Here is a 15,102-nt window from a genome sequence, read left to right as displayed (position 1 = left end):
CATCACCAAACAGATGTGTAAATGCAGCCCTTGACAATGTGTAGGACAAAAGGCCCTGAAGTTTGATGGCTAATCTAAGGCAGCGAGACATGTCCGAATTGTCCATATAGAAATAAAAACACTGCACAACCCGTCAGCGAATACCTCACAGCAAGTTTTATTTATACATCCAAAAAACAGATCAAATTATCACACTATATACAGATATTACATACAGTGTTTATACACATATTACATCATTTGTACACAAGAAAAATATACATAAAAATGTAAACCTTTGTATACAAAAAAATACCTTAGACAAATTAAACAAGGACCAATAAAAGGTGACTAGATTATTATTAGCTCATCCTATCATGTTTAAAAACAGTAATACAGTACATTCAATGAGTATAGGAATTTGTCAGCCAATCTCTCAGATTTCAAGCGCCCCGTGGAGTTGGATCTATATCGTTGGTGGGGAGTCTAGCTGTGCAATGTCTCTCATCTCATGCTTTGTGAATACAGCAGTATCGCCTTGCTTGCGCAAATTCAAGACCACTTTCCAGCCCACCTAATTCCTAGGGGCTGTACATCTAGGAACAACAATGGGGTGGTCAAGCAAAAGAAACAAACTTGAGTCTGCTCTGGTAATGTGTCTCTTTGGAACTGGGAGAAAGAACTAGGCCTTCAGTTGGAATTGGGGCCTGCTCAGGTCTTAAAAATGTGTGTGTGCAGTTGACAGCTGTTAGTAATCCGTATCCTGACAAAATACAAGATGCCTACTAGGTGAATCTCTGGCCTCAGTCCTGTTTAGAGCAGGTCAGCGATGTCCTCCAAATCCAAACTGATTACAGGTGCTGTTATGTATATCCCTAGTACTTGCAAAGATTTTTTTTTTTAAAGGTTCAAATTGTATGCAACGCTATGGTTGGATTTACTGCTCTCTAGAGTGATCCAGTAGTAAATGAGCGAGAAATGTTGTGGCTTTGCACTCAGCTGTCAGGTTGTCTCTCCATGCAATCCCAGTCTTTCAGCAGCAAATGCTTGCCAGAATGTAATAGCTATCAAAATGACTGTCTTACATAATTATAGACATTGTCTTATAATTGACAGTGTACAGAAACATGGATCATTCCACTTCAGATAAATGAAGAGTTCTGCTAGCCATTAAAACAAGAGAAAGGTTTCCATCAAGCACTTTGCAAATGGCAAGATTTTTTTTATTTTTTGTTTTACTTCATTTTCAATCCATTGCAACTCGTTAACTCACCAATAAAACCCACTGTAGAGATTTCTACCCTACAAATATATCTAATACTTAACACTGAGTATCTTTCAGTTAAAAAAATATATACCGAACCTCATGGTTTACTGCTGTAATAAGAGTTATTAAAAGCAGATAGGACAGAGTTGTCAGGTAGAGTCCATCCTCATTCCCTAACCAAACAGTTAACAGAGACCCATGCTTCATTGACCTTAATTCACCTGATAATAATTTTGTATTACAACAGACAGTGCTATACCTCAAATGCTCATTGCACCAGTTTACATCAATGGTGTCACTACCACAGACAGCTAACAGAGGGTTAAACAAGGGGGCCATAATTTCACATCCATATAAACATCCACTGTATCCATATACACTGCTAGACTAGTGAAAGACAACATTCTGGTCCTTTACTGAATGAGTTCTGATATTGAGGAGAACCATTTCCCCCCCACTGGGTTCCTGAAGTAGAGAGTTTCTCTCTTAGGAGGGACCACATGCATGCATGTCCCAATAAAAACGCCATTATTTAGCAAGACCAGAGAGCACCATGGAGAGTTGCAGACAATAAAGCCCCTAGATATGGCCATTACCCTCGCAATAACAGTGACCCTTTTTCCCTTCGCTATGTGAAACTAAGTATGACCCAAGAGAAGCTTCCTGACCTGGGCCTGGTTTCCCAAAAGCATCTTAAGGCTAAGTTCATCGTTAGAACTATAGGATCCTATCAATTAACTTATAGCCTTAAGATGCTTTTGGCAAGCTGGCTCCTGTTCAGTTACAGACAGTCTATATCTCTACTCAAACAGTTTAGCCTTGATTTAAAACAAACTGTTTATGACACAGGAGTTATACAGGCCCCAAAATATTTCTGGTCCACATTGGTATGGATTACATAATGAAGATACATAAAGTGAAGACTAATACAATACATTACACGACTGTGACCGAGTATGGCAATGTGTTTATTGCTTAAAGTAACAAGATTTACCTTCAAGTGTCTAATAGGCCACCCGTAAGGAGTTCCCCAAAGAATGGTGAGGTCAAAAGACCTTTTACATTTGAGTAAACCGATAAAATACCAAATATATACACAATATTTAAAAAAAAGCTGTTTAAAAGTGGTTCGGCCAAATTCTGTGTCTGTTAAGTCGTGGGAGGAGATAAGTCTACTTCATGATATTCGACAGAGCAATTTCCTCTGTTGCTTCATAATGGGTCACACACAGATGCCTACAAAGGATCTACCCTAGAATCTCTTTCAAAGGTGAATGGAATGAGGAACAGATGAGGCGATGCAATGATCATAGCAAGGCAGGTTATAGTTGAAGACTTAAGACAGGACTAAACTGGCGATACACAAAAAAAAAAAACAGACCACTGATTGAGGCTTTGTCATAGAATTCTCTAGCACTGTTGCGGTCACTATGATAGGAATAATCGCTCCTAAAGGTACTTCCTCCAATGTTCCTCCAAGTGAGTCCACGTTTCAACTGAGACACCTCCCTCCCTCCACACAAACGCTGCCCAACATCTCCTCCTGCTGGTGAAACCCTCGAGCGGCATTCACATCAAACCACTGGACTCTTGCATACCCTTTCAGATGGCCAAATGGCTATAACATCACCAAATCATTACAGTTAAGGAATATCTGAGGTTGTGGAAATTCAGATAGTATAGTGCACCGTTACCACATTTCACACTTGAAGTAGATGGAAAATGCATCGACTGTGGGTGAATGAGTGTCTAGAGTCCATGGTTTGACCGGCTCGCTCTCAGTCACTGTGTGGAAAAGGGGGTGTTGCACTGTTGGCACTTGCAGCGGTGGCACTAGCTATGGAGAAGCCAGTGGGGGGCGCCGTGGAGCTGTGACTGGGCTGCACGTCCTTGGGGATGCCACTGTGGGAGGCCAGCTGGTGGCCAAAGGCAGCGCTGAACTGAGGGAGCTGCTGCTTGGACTGGGTGGAGGTCAGGAGGTCGTGTGGTGAGGGGTTGGGGGGAGCAGTCAAGCCCGTCAGGCCGCTCTGGGGGATCGCTGAGAGGGCAGCCATGGGCTGCAGGGTCACAGAGTGGGAGGTGGAGGAGGGGGGAGTAGAAAGAGAGGTGGATATGAGGTGGCCCTCAGGTCTGATGAGGTTGCCAAACTGTGTGGGGTCAGTGAGGGGCAAGTGGGGGTTGTTCCAGGAGGACTGCGGGGGGCCTGGTACCCCGCTCAGAGGGACCTCCACAAGGAGAGGAGTCTCTGTCTGGAAGGAGGTGGCATGGGGGGAGGACATGTGGTCACTATAGGGGGATGGCACATGCTCGCTGCTGTAATGGTTGCCCTGTGGAGACGAGGTGGGCACTTCAGGCTTGGCCAGGATGTTGGGCTGGTGTGTCCGGGGGAACGTTCGCTCTGACAGGGGGCTCTGTGCGACTGTGGGGGTGGTGAGGCTAGGCCCAGGGGGGGGGGCCTGGCCCTGGGGCTGCTGAGGTGACACCGCAGAGGAGAAGTGGCCTCCAGCAGAGTGCAGCAGGTTGTCCTCCAGCTCCAGGCTGGAGAAGTTCTCTGGGGGGATGCGGCCATTGAGCAGGTCCCCAATCCCACCCGGCTGGACCCCTGGCCCAGGAAACACTGCTGCCATGACCCGATGGTCCACTCCATCTGCCTGTGCCATCTCCGCCATGGAGGTCAGGCACACCAGGGAGTCTGGGTAGGAGCCCATCAGCCCAGCCTGCAGTGCTCGCACCAGCTCTTCAGCCTCCTCCGTGGTGGGTAGCAGCTCCCCATTTTTACCTGAGGATATACACAACTTTCTTACCCACACCCTAGGAATCTACCAACAATCTCCCTTTCTCAAGAGATCAAGAAGAAATGGGAGTAAATAGTTGAGACTCCAGTTTATTCAGCAGACAAACCGGATCAAATACAACAATTTTTTAAAAATAATAAAAAATTAAAAAAGGCTGACATCACACACATGCTAAAAATACCCCCATTGGGAAAGTCTTAATCTAACTGAGGTTATACTGCAGGTCAAATCTAAAAGTATAAACTAACATTCATGAATAGAACCTTGAGCAGTGAAATCCATGACAATAAGCAAATGAAGTGTACCTTCAAACAAGTCAAAGTCCTGCAGGTCATCGGGGAGCCTGGGTAACACGTCCGAGAAGTCTTCCTGGTTCAGCTCGAGGTCGTTTGGAATGTCTGCCATGTCATTGGTGATGTCATCAGGAAGCTCATCAGTGCTCAGTTCGGGCGTCGAAGGACTCCTGCCACCAAGACAGCTTCATAAAATACAATTCTCAGTGCACACTGATAGGACTGTGCAGTCGTTTGTGACAATATATTGATACTACTTATGTACATCTTTCCCTTTCAAGACGATTCGATACGTATCTAGATATAGGCTCCCATTTATACAGGAACCATACCTCTTAGTTTGAAACAATTCAGTGCAATTCTGTTTGATTTGAGAGCAAATCTATGCGATTCGGTTCAATGCACTAAAACCATTCATTATCCATTCTAAATTCAAATCTGCTGCTGATGGAGCTCATGAGCTGGGTCTCTCTGAGCATGCGTGCGTGCTTGTACTAGTATCCTTGTGGGTACCGGAAATCCCTAAAAGTCCCCACAAGGATAGTGAAACAAGGAAAATTATCCCCATGTGGACATTTCCCACGTCCTCATGAGGACAAAGGCTATTTTAAACTCGGGGGTTAGGTTTAGGGTTAGAATTAGGCTAAGATTGGGGGATTTTGAATGGAAATAAAATGTTAGTTCCCCACAAGGACAGTAAAACATATGCTGTGTGTGTGTGCGTGTAAATTATGTAAGTCAGGGATGGGCAACTTAGATGGGGGTGGGGGCCACAAAAAAAAATCTGATCATGGGGGGCTACAGTGGCTCACTGGTCTGCATACCCATATATGTAGTCAGAGCTGGCTCTAGACTTTTGGGGGCCCTATCTTAAGAGTTAATTTCCTGTAATTCTACACATTTTGCCATGGGCCGCAGAACATTTTTAACAGTTTTAAAGAAGGTTTGTTGCAAATCTACACATTTTGCCATTGGGCAGAGAGAATATTTTCCAATTTTGTAACTAATTTCCAGACATTTTACTCATTTTGCCATGGGGCAGAGAGAAATTAGCAATTTTACAGTTAATTTCCTGCAAGTTTGCACATTATGCCATAGGGTGGAGAGAAATGTTAGCAGTTTTTATAAAGATATCTGAGTGAGAGCTACTAACAAAATCATTGGGGGCCCCACGGTTGGTAATTTAACCATGATTACAAGTTTATCCCCAAAAAGTCTAAGCCTTTGAGGCGAAGAGGGGTTCTACTAAGCTAACATATGGAATTGTTTTAAGATGATCATACCATGGATCATTTAGCTAGTCGATGATGAATTTTAGGACCCCTGTCGGTATCAAAAAGTATTTAATAAAATGTTGAATTTGGCCTTTACTTCTATAGACATAAAAAACTAAGTGAATAACATTCATAAATGGCAAAAGTCAAAAAATAAATCATAGGGAATAATGTTTTGAAGTGTCTGTCCTATATCTAGGAGATAAGAAAGCTCAGGAATTATTATATATAAATATTATTTTTTTAACGCATATTTAATCCCTTTTTGGTGGGGAGAGGGGGGACAAAACAAAAAAATTTAACCGGTACCAGGTTACCATCATACGAGTCCTGTGGGGGTCGTAGAACAAGGCGGAGAACGTGAGAGCCTCATCTTTACACACAGACATGTTAGTTTGTAGGCCAAACAGTTCGCATGCTATAGACGTTTTTGTGAAAATACTGTTTTTCAGGATGTCTCCTGGTCGGACAAACAGCACTGTAGCTCTGCCACTTTCCATCGCAGTGGACTTGCTGGACTGAGATGAAGCCCATGCAAAAAACAGATCTCTACCTTTTTATGGATCACTAGTCACGTTAATAATGCCACTTTAATAATGTTCACATATCTTGCATTACTCATCTCATATGTATATACTGTATTCTATACCATCTTTGCATCTTGCCTATGCCGCTCGGTCATCACTCATCAATATATTTATATCTACAGTCGTGGCCAAAAGTTGAGAATGACACAAATATTAATTGTCACAAAGTCTGTTGCCTCAGTTTGTATGATGGCAATTTGCATATACTCCAGAATATTATGAAGAGTGATCAGATTAATTGCAATTATTTGCAAAGTCCCTCTTTACCATGCAAATGAACCAAATCCCCCCAAAAAACATTTCCACTACATTTCAGCCCTGCCACAAAAGGACCAGCTGACATCATGTCAGTGATACTCTCGTTGACACAGGTGTGAGTGTTGACGAGGACAAGGCTGGAGATCACTCTGTCATGCTGATTGAGTTCAAATAACAGACTGGAAGCTTCAAAAGGAGGGTTGTGTTTGTAATCATTGATCTTCCTCTGTCAACCATGGTTACCTGCAAGGAAACACGTGCCGTCATCATTGCTTTGCACAAAAAGGGCTTCGCAGGCAAGGCTATTGCGGCCAGTAAGACTGCACCGAAATCAACCATTTATCGGATCATCAAGAACTTCAAGGAGAGAGGTTCAATTGTTGTGAAGAAGGCTTCAGGGCACCCAAGAAAGTCCAGGAAGCGCCAGGACCGTCTCCTAAAGTTGATTCAGCTGCGGGATCAGGGCACCACCAGTACAGAGCTTGCTCAGGAATGGCAGCAGGCAGGTGTGAGTGCATCTGCACACACAGCAAGGCAAAGACTTTTGGAGGATGGCCTGGTGTCAAGAAGGGCAGCTAAGAAGCCACTTCTCTCCAGGAAAAACATTGGGGACAGACTGATATTCTGCAAAAGGTACAGGGATTGGACTGCTGAGGACTGGGGTAAAGTCATTTTCTATGATGAATCCCCTTTCCGATTGTTTGGGGCATCCGGAAAAAAGCTTGTCCGGAAAAGACAAGGTGAGACCTACCATCAGTCCTGTGTCATGCCAACAGTAAAGCATCCAGAGACCATTCATGTGTGGTGGTTGCTTATCAGCCAAGGGAGTGGGTTCTTGCCTAAGAACACAGCCATGAATAAAGAATGGTACCAACACATCCTCCGAGAGCAACTTCTCCCAACCATCCAGGAACAGTTTGGTGACGAACATCCAGGAACAGTTTGGTGACGCCTTTTCCAGCATGATTAAGGAAACTCCCCAGACCTTAATCCCATTGAGAACTTGTGGTCAATCCTCAAGAGGCGGGTAGACAAACAAAAACCCACAAATTCTGACAAACTCCAAGCATTGATTATGCAAGAATGGGCTGCCATCAGTGGCCCAGAAGTTAATTGACAGCATGCCAGGGCAGATTGCAGAGGTCTTGAAAAAGAAGGGTCAACACTTCAAATATTGACTCGTTGCATCAACTTCATGTAATTGTCAATAAAAGCTTTTGACACTTATGAAATGCTTTGTAATTATACTTCAGTATTCCATGGTAACATCTGACAAAAATATCTAAAGACACTGAAGCAGCAAACTTTGTGGAAATTAATGTGTGTCATTCTTAAAACTTTTGGTCACAACTGTACATATTCTTATTCCGTCCCTTAGATTTGAGTGTGTTAGGTAGTTGTGGAATTGTTAGATTACTTGTTAGACTAGCTGTGACACTAGAGATTCTGGGTTCGAGTCCAGGCTTGGTCACAACTAGCCGCGACCGGGAGACCCATGGGGTGGCGCAAAATTGGCCCAGCGTCGTCCGGGTTGTTCTTTTCGCATCCCGCGACGGGCTGGGCGCAATGCACGCTGACACAGTCGCCAGGTGTACGGTGTTTCTTCCGACACATTGGTGTGGCTGGCTTCCGGGTTAAGCGGGCGTTGTGTCAAGAAGCAGTGCGGCTTGGTTGGGTTGTGTTTCGGAGGATGCATGGCTCTCGACCTTCGCCTCTCCTGAGTCCGTACGGGAGTTGCAGCAATGGGACAAGAGACTAACTACAAATTGGATACCATGAAATGGGGGGAATGTATTTTTTTTTTAATGATTTATTAGATATTACTGCACTGTTGGAACTAGAAGCACAAGCATTTTGCTACATCGCATTAACATCTGCTAACCATCGGTATGTGACCAATACAATTTTATTAGATTTATGGAGATTTATTAAAATTAAGTTTATAAGATTGGCGCAAGGGTGCGTCAATCGACGCTAGGGATGATTCACTACCAAATGTTCAAATTGCACTTTGTGTAATGTACTATTCTAACTCGCAACAGTAAGTTGAGACCCTGGTGTATGTACATGTGTAAATGATGTAGGTCTATGGTGTATACTATTTAGGCACCTGATCTGAGCCATCAGGGAGACTAGACATCTACCACCCCACTACCAGATTAGGGGGGGTTAATGTAGCCTGTTTTTTTGTTCCCCCCCCCCCACCACCACCCCACACTTTGGTTTTGACATCCCCATCACCCACTAATTTACAAGTCATTTTTGCAGATTAAGTGTTTGATAGTAATGTATCAATATTTATCGTTTACAAATCAAAATCGAATGGTTTTGACTGTTTTTAAGTTTAGTGAGCTTCTTTTCTCCTCCCGCTTTGGCCATGCAGTGCGCCTCGCAAAAGTGATTCCTCATTATGAAATGATCAACTTTACCCTGTAGATCTAAAAATGACCATATACACCAGGGCTGCCCAACCCTCTTCCTGGAGATCTACGTCCTGTGGGTTTTCAGTCCAACCCTAATTTAACACACCTGATTCTACTTATTAGCTGCTCAACAAGACCTTAACTAGCTGAATCAGATATGTTAAATTGGGGTTGGACTGAAAACCTACAGGACAGTAGATCTCTAGGAAGAGGGTTGGGTAGACCTGATATACACGGATTGTTTAAAGCTGCAATATGTCACTTTTGGGCGACCTGACCAAATTCACATAGAAATGTGAGTTATAGATCTGTCATTCTTATTGAATGCAAGTCTAAGAAGTTGTGGGTAGATCTGTTCTATGTGCTCTATTTCTATGCTTCCTGTTCTTAAGTTTTGTTTTTGCATCTTTTACTTTCAGTTTTGTACAGCATGCTTCAAACAGCTGAAAATACAATATTTTTGGTTATTGAAAAGATATTTCACAGCGGTTTAAATGGCACAATGATCCTCTACACTTGTTTTGTCACAAACTGCAATTAGGCAAACTATTAGAATTTTAGCAACCAGGAAATGGCGGAGTGATTTATGCATATTGTACCTTTAAAGCAAAACTATTGCTGATCGAAAACCTGAACAATCAAAATAAAATATACTGTAAGCCCAGTTCAGCAGGTATAGCCAGATGAGAGCTGGTCAGTGCGCGAAGCTTGGCACAGTGCGCAGTTTGACTAGGCTACTGATATGCCTGTTAACAGTTACATGCTTAGTTTGACAATGAAGGAGAGGACGCGTCAGTTGTCACAAAAGACTACGTAGAAGAAAGTAATATGAGCAACAACAAAAAGATTAATCGGAGATTCGTAGCATTTGAATCAATTTTTTGACGATCCATGGATTGGTGTCCGTGGACCGAGGCAGTCGTACATCATCTTAAAACATTTGAATCGGGGACAGATACGTATCGTTAAATTCCTAGTTAATACTAGAGCTGAGAGAGGACGAGAGAGAGATTAAGTGAGTGGGACAGACCTGATGCTACCCTGGGTGGGCATGGTCAGGCTGGAGGAGGAAGGCATTCCCAAGTTCCCCTGGGGCAGAGCCGGCGGGATGGGCTTTTGGGGCCGCCATGGCCCTCTCCTCCTCTTCTTTTTGTGTTTCTTGGTGAGCGCCGGCGGTTTGCTCTTCTTCCGCGGCTTCCGTTGCTGCTGTTGCTGGTGCTGCACTCTTCTGTTACCATCCCCACGCAGGAAATTGTCCTATAGGAAAAACACATGTCCACAAGTATAGTAATACAGAGCAAATACTGTGCCATAGGTATTACAATGGCAACGTTCCAATTTACTGACTGAAGGGGAACTCACCATCTTTTTGGCATGCTCCTCACAGAGCGGTGTCTGATGCGTGATGTCAAACACAGGGATGGAGCATTGTTGTCCATCTGCAAATTTGGCTGTGCAACTGGAGAAGAGCTGCTGGGAGCGATTCAACAGAACATCTGCAGAGAAGCCGTGAAGGAAACACTCCAATGGAAAAGATAGCACACACAGTCACGTGTCAAAAACAGGACACATCATTTGAATCTGTTCGCTAAGTTGCAATAAGACAAGTTAAAAAGCCATATTCCCCAATAAATTACAGTTTAGGTATAAGAGTTCCGTGTGCCATGTAACTGATGTAAGGGGTTGGTGAAAAGGATACGCTGGAAGCAGTGTCGGGTGAAGGGTAGAGCTTGGCTAGTGCAGGCCCGGCCCTTGGTACTTCCAGTGCAGATTCCCGCCTCTGTCTCCTGCTGCCCCAGCGCACTGAGCAGAGAGACAGACCCACGCTCAGGACACAACCACATCAACACTTCCTCAGCTATTCACAACACAACTAGCATATCAACGCTCTTCAGAACACAATTATCATTACTGGGGACAGGTGCTTCTCTTGATCACGTGACCAACTGACCAGGAAAGACTTGAGTATCTAGGGCCTGGGCACTAATTATAACATCCTGATCACGTGACCAACTGACCAGGAAAGACTTGAGTATCTAGGGCCTGGGCACTAATTATAACTTACCTCACAAATTTTGGGAGATTATCCATTGACAGATGGTATTGAAGGAGACTAACCAGGCCCTAGGGAGTTTTGAGTCCAGTGTTGAGTGTGGGTACCTTGACGAGGTCTGGGAGACCTTGCGCAGCTCCTGGATCAACTGGCCAGCACAGTCAGGGTCTTTACTGGCGGCATGCAGCAGGGCTTTGCGGAAGGCATAGCGGTATCTCTTCTGGCGCATGGTTGCCCTCTCCTGCCTGCACAAGTGCTTGTATTTATCCTGGAGGTACGAGCACAGCCGTGCCAGACGTGTTCTCCGAGAGCTACCGGCATCTTCATCAGAGCTGTGATGGGAACAAAATAAACAACAGTCATAGCCTATTCATGTCTGAATAAAATGAGAGCCTAACTATGAGCATGTGAGAAAGCAACATACACGTCCTGTGTGTGTCCTTCCTGTAGTCTCCAGGCGTTGTGATATGGTGGAACTCTCTCGGCCTCCACGTCATCATCCTCAGCACTGTCTTCAGACCAGTCCAACCCTGGAAGAAGATAGCCTGTTAGACCAGCTGGCCTCAGCAGAATAGTCAGATCATCTATATTACACAGACCCCATGTCCCACAACTAATAAGCATTATTTTTTTTTAAAGTAATAAATGCCTTTTGTAAACTAACACTTAGACTTGTCTTTTCCTACTTAGCACTGACTATGCTGATACCTACTTTGAGTGTACTTACTATGACTGAGAAAAGCGGTTGTTCCACCTAGGTCTACTGACCAATCAAATCAGATATCTTCACATCAGATCAAAAGAACAATTACATAGTGAAAAAAAAACATCTGAATTGTGCTGCCTGTGTAAACTCTATTTAACATGGATAGGAAGAAGAGGTACCTAGATGAGGGAAAAGGTCTCCGTGCTCCTGATGTCTTTGGGCGCAGAGCTGTACCAGATGCTGTAACCTGGCCAGGCAGGCAGGGGGAGGTGAGAAGGCAGCTGGGCGCATGGCCACCATATGCCGCTGAGTGCTGTCCCAGCTACTGGATGGCAAGGGCGTGGCAGTGAACAGAGCTTTCCTGCTGAGGGGGGGACCAGAGGACTGCACCTGACTGGGAGCCGTGTTGGGGGGCAGCCCGACAGGCAGAAAGGCGGGAGTCGGAGGTGGAGCTGGCTTGCATAAAAAACCCTGCTGCTGTCCTGGGAGGACAAACGAGGGCATGGTGGAGTGCTGGGGGGGCTGGAGGAGTCCTGTCTGCTGTTTACGGGGAGGTGAGGGTGGAGGGGTGAGGAGGGGTGCACACGGGGAAGAGGAGAGGGGCTAAAGTGCTCTAAAGGTGGTTGGAAAAAGTCAGTGTCGTGATGGTGGAGCTGGAGTTTCTGGCTGAGCACCAGCCGACTGTGTAGTTTCTTCCTGACAGCGGAGCCCTTCTGAGCAGCGCACTCTTCCCCGTTTGTGTCGTCCTCATAAAAGGCAAAAGGGTCCAGGATCTCCCCATCTGGGAGGGGTAAGAGACGGGTGCAGGGTGGAGAGGGTGGCAGCTCGTCCAGGCCGTTGGAGGCCTTTAGGGCCAGCGAGGGCACAGTTATGTTAAGAGCCACTGACTCCAGGTGAGGTCGTGAGCGCATCTCCTCCAATGTATCATGCTTCTTCTTCCGCTCCTTCTTGGGGATAAACCCAAGAACTTGGAGGTGGCTGTTACAGTATCTGTGGAACACACACACGTTTAACAAGCTGTTCACAACTATGACAGATGGGTCAATGACAAAGACCTACCGTCCTCGGTGCAGAGGACAACTTTCTATTGTATCGTCACACCCACCTGCGGTCCTCAGACTTGGGGATGGGGTTGGTGCACTGTTGGCTGTTGTACTTGGCCACATATTCACATTGCTTGAAGGGGGCAGTCTTATCCTCCAGGACATGACGGATACAGAAGGCATAGCCATTGAGCCTGCGCTGCTTGCAGAGCTTTGGGCTGTATGAGCACAATGGCTTATTGTCCACCTCCGAGAAGTGGATGTGTTTGCCCTCATACATCACGTGACTCTTGTCCTTGAGAACATCAGCTGATGGGAGAGGAAGATGCCAGGGAAAACCATAAGTCTCACATCATACACAGTAATGCAGAGACTGCCCTGAATATGCAAACAAGACAAACACAAACAGACTGGGGGTACAGAAATAAACATTTACAGCTCCCCTGACTCTATAGTTTGACTTGTTTAGCAACATCACCATGCACAATTCAGGAATCTAATCAATAATTTGTTCATGAGGTACGTAAAACATGCACACATGACCGAAATAATCGGAGGATCTGTGGCATATGACTTCATGTTTGTTTAATTCGTTTTTTAACCAATGCTGTAAATGGACATTTTTGGCTTAGGGCAATCAGTTGTAGAAAGTACTGTAATGCTTCCCCATACCTGTGGCCACAGTACATTCATGCGCACGAGGATGCAGTCAGACTGAAGTTGCCCGTTACATGCAAATAAATACAGGATGTGGAAACGCTGTCCTGTAATGTCACAATGTCATTTTCAGAATGTCACCAGTTATTCCATTATCTAGTTAACGTTAGATAACCTTGAATTAAACGAGGCTCTCATAAAAATATAACTATTACCTAACTAACGTTATGATTAAAACTGAAGGAATAGCTCGCTAGCTAATACATGCACACTTCTTGAGCACATTGAATTAAATAACGTTAAGTAAACTACGTGTCTAATTATCTACTAAACAGCCCGACAAATACTAGTTAGTTATCAAAACAAATAGTTAGCTACCATATTTACTTACTTGCTACCTATCGTACGTTAGCTAGCAACTTAGGTAACGTTAGCGAACCGAGCTAGATAGCTAACGTTTGCTATCTAGCTAGCTACATTTCTTGGGCAGCTAGCTTGCTAACGTTAGTAGATAGTTAACTAGCTACATTCTGGTCAATTTGCACACCTCCGAAAAGTATTGGCATTGGACAACAATTACAAATGTATATGTTAACGACATACATTATCATACATAACTAGCTAACTAGTTACCTTATACAATTGCCACTGTAGCCTACTGTCTAGCGATATGTTGTTAGCTAACGTTAGCACATTAGTTAACATTAGCCAACTACGCTAAAAACACAAAAGTTGCGGTAGCCAGGAAACGGAAACATCAATATACACCAGAAAATGTCTATGAAATATTATGCTGCATTTTCAGCAAACTGAAATATATTTGATAATAAAAAAATATCTTCAGACTGGGATTTCACGAGAACCAAACATACGGCAAGGGGAGGCACAGAGGCCCGTTCAAAAAGGCCTTCAAAACAAAACATTGCATGCAAGTCATCTGATCATCTTCTGTTTAGAAAAATACATTTAGGTGATTAATGAAACGTTGTGAACGTATGTATATTATATTACAGCTCATTAACCAGCTATAATTAGCATATGTTGTGTGATACAGATAACAAATCAAACGTTTCAACATGAAACAATAAGGCCTACCAGACCTAATAATCCTAGGGCCTCGAGTAGCAAAGTCGTCCTTCTAGTCCTGAGCCATAACCGGGCTCCCCAAAAATCGAAGTCGAGGCTGTGAAGAGGCTTCGCTTACCTTCAATTGGTATAGGCTATGTAGGGTATTCACTCCGGAAAGACTGTAGAAGTGCCAGAAGAATCAGCTTGCCTATTTGTGCATCGATAATCTATATTTTAGGATAGTAATAATGCTCCTATTCGAATACAATATAATTGAAAATACTGATGCATGTAAATGAGGTTTATCCACAGCAAATATTAGCAGTTGGGAGCTGCTGAGGATTTTAGTTCAGTCCACAGTAGACTCCTCACAGCACCACTACAGGCACTGCGGAGACATGACAACAGTCCACTGTACAACAACAACCTCTCTACCATATTGGAAATTCAACTTTGTATTAGCTACAGCAGTGAAGAAATGCAATTTTATGTATTGCCGAGTACATGCATGGCAATTCTAATTGGAGTGTAGAGTAGCTAGAGTTATGCGCTTTGAAACAAGTTACATTTCCCTACTTATATCAACCTTAGTATAACACGTCACGGTTCTATCTGGCAACGGCTGATATCACAGCATTCTTTATGAATGAGTTCTCTCTACCCTGGCTGCAACACTGTTGCCCAATGCTGATGCAGCTA

At 44.2% G+C, this 15,102-nt stretch overlaps 1 protein-coding gene across 1 annotated transcript; it reads right to left on the bottom strand.

The window, feature by feature from the left end:
• Positions 1-133: 133 nt before the first annotated feature.
• On the bottom strand, positions 134-15,042 carry LOC112245962 (INO80 complex subunit D). Its single transcript, XM_042317548.1, is given in 12 exon segments — positions 134-4,025; positions 4,347-4,504; positions 9,907-10,133; positions 10,239-10,372; positions 10,576-10,679; positions 11,037-11,261; positions 11,354-11,459; positions 11,815-12,109; positions 12,150-12,227; positions 12,229-12,625; positions 12,741-12,987; positions 14,540-15,042. Coding segments are annotated over 11 exon segments (2,943 nt in total). The 5' UTR covers positions 12,959-12,987; positions 14,540-15,042; the 3' UTR covers positions 134-3,024.
• Between the last annotated feature and the right edge of the window lie 60 nt (positions 15,043-15,102).

This window comes from Oncorhynchus tshawytscha, linkage group LG03 (assembly GCF_018296145.1).
Source record: "Oncorhynchus tshawytscha isolate Ot180627B linkage group LG03, Otsh_v2.0, whole genome shotgun sequence".
Classification (NCBI taxonomy): Eukaryota; Metazoa; Chordata; class Actinopteri; order Salmoniformes; family Salmonidae; genus Oncorhynchus; species Oncorhynchus tshawytscha.
The sequence above is the reverse complement of the archived record's forward strand: the minus strand, read 5'-3'. Positions and strand labels throughout refer to the sequence as shown.